This window comes from Strix aluco, chromosome 6 (genome assembly GCF_031877795.1).
Source record: "Strix aluco isolate bStrAlu1 chromosome 6, bStrAlu1.hap1, whole genome shotgun sequence".
NCBI lineage: Eukaryota > Metazoa > Chordata > Aves > Strigiformes > Strigidae > Strix > Strix aluco.
In genome coordinates, this window is record NC_133936.1 from 45,036,546 (window position 1) to 45,043,044 (window position 6,499).

The window sequence follows — 6,499 nt, forward strand, 5'->3', positions numbered from 1 at the left end:
TTCTAACCGGTGAAGCTGTCAGGCCCAGTTGATTATTTCTTTTCTTTCACTACTCCTTTTCTGGAGGAGTTCATGTATTTAAAAGCTATGTTGTCTTATTTACTACAGAAACAAGGACACTTCAACTAAAGATGAATGCTACGTGTGAAGGGAAGGAAGACCAAAGTCTGTTTAGTGAAGAATCTCTTCCTCTACCTTTCCTTAAATCCCTCTATTTCTTTTTAGCCCCCATGACTAGCTGCCTCTTCACTCAGAATATCTGCTGTTTCCGTAGGGAGTCTCTTGGCCAGGAGCATGTTCTTTCCTTCAAGCAACAAACCAGAGAATTGAGCGAAAGAGCATCTCTAGAAAATGGTTTTTCTCTTTCCTTGACCTGGACTCAAATTGCATGCCACAGGCTCCTGAAGGCAGTTCCCCTTCCAGCCTTCTCTTTCCCGTTCCCTGTCCCTAGTCTGGGTCCTTGCCTCCTTGCTCAGTTTGGATCCAATTCTGCTCTAGTTTAGCTGAGCCTGGAAGCAGTGCCTACAGCTTTAGAGCTGGGGATGCACTTCAAGGTTACAGCCTGCTACCTCCTCTGGGACAAGGAACTTGCTGGCCTGCTGTGGCTGTAGGAGTAGTTCTGGCTGTTAGAGCTCCACAGTAAACCAAGCACTGATACAGAGAAATGATTACTTGTTTTGAGACTTATTTACTTATAGAAAACTGCTTAACAACTTATTTACTCACTTATAGCAACTTATAGTATTACTTATAGTATTTCTGAATATTGCTAAGAATCCTGCTTGCCCAGACTCTTCTGTGGGATTTTGCCAAGGACTGCTGTGTCCATCAAAACAAAGCAGTTTACTGCGAAAATCTACCAAGAACTGCAGTGTTCAGCAAAATATCATGTTTTTGTCCTTGGGAAACAGATGTGCTCTGACTAGTTGGGTCTTGGTAATGAGTAAAGATGGTCATATACGGATGGTAGAAGTTCCATTGGTTCTCTTAGATAAGATAGAATGAGTAAACTGGCTGAAAACCACTCTTGTTATTCAAGAAATTGGCCAAGAGAAACTGCACATGCTCCGAGGAAAAGTACAGGGTGAGGAGGACTGTGAGCCTTCCTCTCAAAGACCCCTGAAGACGCCCCCCAGGAGGAAATGCGCAGGTGCAAAGAGAACACAAACTGCTGACACCAGCCTCTAGAGCTAACCCAGCCTTACTCATGCATATGTATGTTTGTGTTATGTAATCAATGAATATGTATATCCAGAGTCGATAAGTTTCTAGTAAAATGTGCTGTTAGGGTGCAAGCTTTGTGGGGAAATCCCCTCGCACCCCAGCGCTGGAGTAAACATACCTGCTGCATAACTCTCTGAGTTGAATAGAGTCTGTTTCCGCGAATCACTGTCCCCAAGACCTCTGGCCCCCTGTGACCAGTGGCCCCTTCTCCCACCGCACCCTCCCCCTCCTCTCCGACCAGGCTCGGGGTCACCCCTCAGAGTGACTCTTTCCCTTTGTGCCCGACTTGGCTGCCTGCAGCCTCATTTTCAGGTGCTGGGCATGGAATCCTTGTCTTGGACAGGAGACAGAATGGAACTGAAGCGTCGTGAGCTGTGAAACTTGGGAATTTTATTCAACAACTAAGACAGCATTTTTTTGTGCAGTCGGAGGAGCATGGGCAGGACCGAGAAGGCTGTTGACGCTGAGGCTGCCGTTGGCTCAGCAGTCAGAGCCCTTGCAGGAGGCGGTCATGGTGCACTGCAGCCTGCACTGGATCCTGTCCATCCTGGTGCTCAGGCCTTCCCTCAGGTTCTGCATGAGCTCCTGCAACCAAGTAAAGAGTTCCACCAACTTCTGCACTAGAAGGGGGAAGGAGCTGAACCCGCCTGATTGTGTTGGTGTTGGCCTTGGCGTCTGAAGGGGGGTTGAGGGGAAGGCTGGCCGTGGCGTTGGAGCAGCCGTTACTGCTGGGCTCAGCCCCATCTGTTCTAGGATCCAGTCGTAAAAGTGCTGAGTGGAGGTGTAGATTCCCAGCCGTTTTGCTCTCGTACAGCCTCTCCCCCAGCTGGTCACCCCAACCAGCCAGAAGTGGTCAGCACTGTTGTCTTTGCAGACGAGAGGAGCACCGCTGTCACCCTGCAGTGGAGGAGAGAGGGTCAAGGTGGTGTCGGGTGGCCGCTGGCAGCACTAGGGCCGGCTCCTTCTCTCTGTCAGCACCCCCCAGAGCTGTATGCGCTGCACAGAGAGGCTCTGCTCAGGTGCTGGGGGCGACAGGACCTTGTCTGAGAGGGGGTCATGGGCCCATGGGGTAGGACTCGTGCTCCTCTCGTGCTCCACCCAGCAATGCTGGCTGGGTGCAAGAGGGATGTTCCAGGGCTGGGACCTGGACCTCGGTGCTGCCAGGAGTGCTGGATGGGCTTTCTGGGCAGAGTCCCAGGCCTCTGGGACAGTGGGGCCCTGGGCAAGGGCCTGCAGCTGGGGAAGGGGAGGTGAGCCCCGCCAGCGGCGGGGACCCAGCGGTGGGAGGGCGACTGGCCAGGCAAAGCCCGCGCCAGGGTGTTTGGGCGGCTGTGCCGGGGCTGCCTGTGCCGCTGGGTGCTGCCTTGTCGCAGGCTCCTACCTGGCAGGTGTCGATGCCGCCCTGCAGGTAGCCAGCACACAGGTTGTGGGGGTGGACGGCCCCTTGGTACGACCGGCTGCTGTTGCAGAGGTTGAGGTCGATGAGGTGGACCTTGGCCTCCTGCAGAACATCCGTTGGTCCTTCAGCTGTGAGCAGAGAAAGGAATTAACGCCCGGCAGCTCGTTGCCAGGTCTCCTGCCCTGTCTGGGTGAACCCTTCCCTGGGGCTTGGCTTTGCACCGGCGTTGCCCTTCTGTCTCGCCGTGGGCCCTGGGCCAGGCCCATCTCTCCATGGGCACACGTCCCCGCAGCCGCGCTCTGGCTCTTGCCTCTGCTGTCAGGAAGCCCAGCCCGCCTCCCCCGTGTGCCGAGCTCGCACTTGGGACGCGAGCGCTCTTTGGGAACTCACCTCTCGCTGTCGTGGACCCCCAGCCACTGATGTAGCAGGTTGTCAGTTCTGACACTTTCAGCGAGGCGTCGGGCACGCAGGCGAGTTGTATGGAGTTGCTGCACTGGACAGGCTGGTCCAACTCCAGCAGCGCAATGTCGTTCCTCTGCGAGATGCTGCTGTAATCCTCGTGAACCAGCAGCCGTTTAATATTGCGCACTTGGGCCTCCGGGCCCAGCTGAGTCAAGCGGGTGGCCCCAACCACCACGCGCCACGTGGTGATGTGCCTGGAAGGCAGAGGGGGAGAGGGCTCAGAGGGAGAGGAACCACGTGCTGCAGCAGCCCAGCAGTTCCCTGCCCTTTGCTTCACGCAGGGGAGAGGAAAGCAGTGCTATGGAGGGCGCGACTGCCCCTGCATGCCTTGGGCTCAAGGCGTGTCAAGCTGGAGGCTGCTAGAAAGCCGTGGCAGGAGCCCAACTCTCTCCTGAGCAGCGTCTCAGCCGGGCTCTGCAGTGCCCAGGCACTGGGCATACCGCAAGGAAAGGGGACGGGAGTAGCACGTGGTGCTGCGGGTGGGGCATCCGCGAGTGCCAGGGCCTGTTCCTGGCCCTCCTTACCTGGCCTTGGTGAAGCAGTGGGCTGCTGTGAGGACCCACTGTGGGCTGATGAGGGACCCTCCACACACATGTCCCGTGCCTCTTCTCCAGGGACCCTGGATGCTCACGATCCAGGGCCAGGCCCCTGGCTGGGCATCTGTACCCCCCACCACGTGCGAGGTGCCATCGTCAGCAGCCGTGGGCCGGAGCCCGCAGGTCCTGTAACCAGAAACTCATCACCATCCTGCTCGACGGCTCGCTGCTGTCCCGGCTGAAGGTCAGCCGTCTGCCCTCCCCACGAGGCACTGCATGGACAGCGAGGCCAGAGAGCCCCGTGGGGCAGGCGGGCGGCCGCCCCCATTTCTGCTGGAGCCCCGCAGGCGAGTTGTGCCAGCAGCCCGGGTGCTGCAAGGAGCCGAGGCTCCCGCGTGGGGCTGGGGAAGCCGTGGTGTGGCCACGGGGGACAAGCGGGCACCCTCCAGGGAACCCCATCAGGTTGCCCAAGCTCCCTCCCAGAGCCTCGGCCACTTACCTACAACTGTCCCAGGCGCCGTGCGCAGGCCAGCACAGGGCCAGCAGGATGAGGAGACGGAGCAGATGCATCGCTGCCAGCGGCATGTGCCAGCTGCCAGAACCGAGGGCTTGTTGCCACCAGTGCAGCAGCCAACAGAGTGCCCGCAGGGCTCGCGGTGCCCACGGTGCCCACGGCAACGGGGCTGATGTCACAGAGTCGCTGGTTCCAGGGGCTGGGCACGGTGGTCTCTAGGGGCGGGGGGGGGAAAACATGGGGGTTTCCAAGCAGCAGGGGAAGCAGAAGCTGGGATCGGACACCCCCGACAGACCCAGCTGAATGCTCTGCTTGCGGGACGGGGTGTGCAGGCCCCGTGGCAGGCAGCAGCGCCCGGCCCCAGCACTGCCTGCCAGCGGCGAGCAGGAAAAAACCCAGTGTGGCACCACAGCCTCTTGGGGGAGTTCACCGCCCCCCTGCTCTCCGCAGCCCTCTGCCACCAGGTCCTTCTCAAAACTCGTACACCGGAGAACAGAACTGCTACAGACAGCAGCACACGCGTGTGTGTGGCAAAGCCCATCTGGTTCCAGCCGCGCAAGCACGCAGGGATGTGCAGCCACCTCAGCCCACCAGAGCCGAGCAGTGTCACCCTTCCCGCACAGAGCACAGGGCAGCACAGAGGCAGCACCGGCCACGTCAGCCCCAGCAACACCCTCTGGCAGGCGCCGTGTCCTCACTCTCCAGCAGTTGTCTCGCTGTTCTGGGCCAACACGGACAAGGGCGGTTGTGGCCCCTGGTGTGCGTGGCCAAGGACAGGCAGCTGCAAGCTCCAGGCAGAGGAGGCTGCTCCTGCTCTCAGCCCCACGTGCCATTCTCCATGGCCTTGGGAAATGCTGCAGCAGCCTCAGCTCCTCAGTCTGCCTCCTACGGCCGACGGCAGAGCCGTGCTCACGTGCGGGATGCAGGGCAGTCGTGGCAGAGAAGCAGGAGGCAGCCGCCTGCGTTGCGCTTGCTGATCAGGGCCGCTCCCTGGAGGGGCGAGAGCAGTGGCTTGAAGCGTGGCAGCCTCAAAGCTGGTGAAGGGTGCGGGAGCTCCCTGCTGCCATCCTGGCTTGTGTGGACAGACGTCAGGCACACAGCTGAGCGCCCGCCCAGCCTGGTCCCGAGGGTGCCAGGGCAGGCTCCCACTGAAAGCGGAATAGCTGCTGTCAAAGCCCTTGAGGCACCAGGGCTGGGCCCCAGAGAAACAGGACTCGAGGCTGCTTTGTTTTGGGGAAGTTGACCTGAAGGTGAGGCCCCAGATCTGCTTCGAGAGAGCAGGCAGAAGGCGGCCTGAGAGAAGACGACTCGTCCTCTGTGGCTCTTCTGGTCAGCCAGACCCTAATCACAGTTGTCTTTAAGCCCGGCCTGCCACTCAAAGCCTATTTGGAGCCCAGCTGGATACCAGATTGCCAGCCAGAGGCAACGCAGAGCCCGCCTAGACCACACGTCAGCCAGCCAGAGCCTACTCACAGCCCTCTTGGACCTCAGCTGGCCAGCCAGAGCCTACTCAGAGCCCTTGTGGCCTGCAGCCCAACTGCCAGAGCCTACTTGGAGCCGATGTTGTAAGAGTCGGTCAGAAGATCAGCATTGTCTCAACATTGTCATCAGGGACATGGACAGGAAGGTACCCGACAATGGCCTGTTTGGAACACAGTTGCCAATCCCAAGAGTGGAATGAGGCTCCTGAATACAGAACTGTGCGGCACAGTGAGCGCTGTGCTGTTCTCCTGAGCACTGAGGCGTGTGGTACAGAGTGCTGTGCTATTGTTCGGTACCTGAGCCTAACCAGAGCTGACCGCATAGCCACTGTCAAAAAAGATGGGTTGCAACTGTTGCCATAACATCAATGAAGAAATCATGAACTTTAGGCGAACTTTGCTTTATTGTAATACCAAAACACACCTCCTGGTTGAAGGCTGCCCGCCTCTAAGACTGACCACGCCTTGGACACTCCCCCTCGTGCATGCGCAGTAGCCTCATTCGAGAAGGGCGGAGATCCCTGATGCAGAGGTGGAGCAAGGTGTGTCACTAAGCATAAAAGATGACTTCTGGACAACGAAAATTCAAAGCTTCCCCACCGAGCATCATGGCGACCGACGATGGAGCACTACCTGACCCAGGACCATTAGGACATCTTGAGATCAGCGGTGGTAGCTATAACCTCCCCTTCTCTTCTTTTTAAACTTTACTTTTCCCCTTTCTTTCACCCATCTCTAGCTTCACAGGCAACACAACACAGTTTCACTGTTTGATTGATGCTATCCCCTTTGGTGTTGGTCACCTTAATTTTGCACTTTCGAGATCGTAGCAAACGAACCATCACAAGTCCACCGAGTGGACCGTGACAGATGTGGACACAAA

General features: G+C 57.9%; 1 protein-coding gene across 1 annotated transcript; it reads right to left on the reverse strand.

Annotated features, from left to right (window-relative positions):
- Positions 1-1,704: 1,704 nt before the first annotated feature.
- On the reverse strand, positions 1,705-4,191 carry LOC141925543 (acrosin-like). The gene is made up of 5 exons (XM_074829985.1): positions 4,121-4,191; positions 3,610-3,807; positions 3,014-3,279; positions 2,606-2,751; positions 1,705-2,121 (listed from the first exon to the last, which is right to left on the reverse strand). The coding sequence occupies exons 1-5, from the start codon at positions 4,189-4,191 to the stop codon at positions 1,705-1,707; spliced, it is 1,098 nt and encodes a 365-aa protein (XP_074686086.1).
- Positions 4,192-6,499: the final 2,308 nt, after the last annotated feature.

Excerpts from the sequence above, each read along its gene's own strand:
- LOC141925543 (XM_074829985.1), bottom strand. The coding sequence starts at position 4,191 with ATGCATCTGCTCCGTCTCCTCATCCTGCTGGCCCTGTGCTGGCCTGCG. Across the intron at positions 3,280-3,609 it reads CACTGCTTCACCAAGGCCAG|GCACATCACCACGTGGCGCG; the intron begins GTAAGGAGGGCC and ends TCTGCCTTCCAG. Across the intron at positions 2,122-2,605 it reads GCGGCATCGACACCTGCCAG|GGTGACAGCGGTGCTCCTCT; the intron begins GTAGGAGCCTGC and ends CCTCCACTGCAG.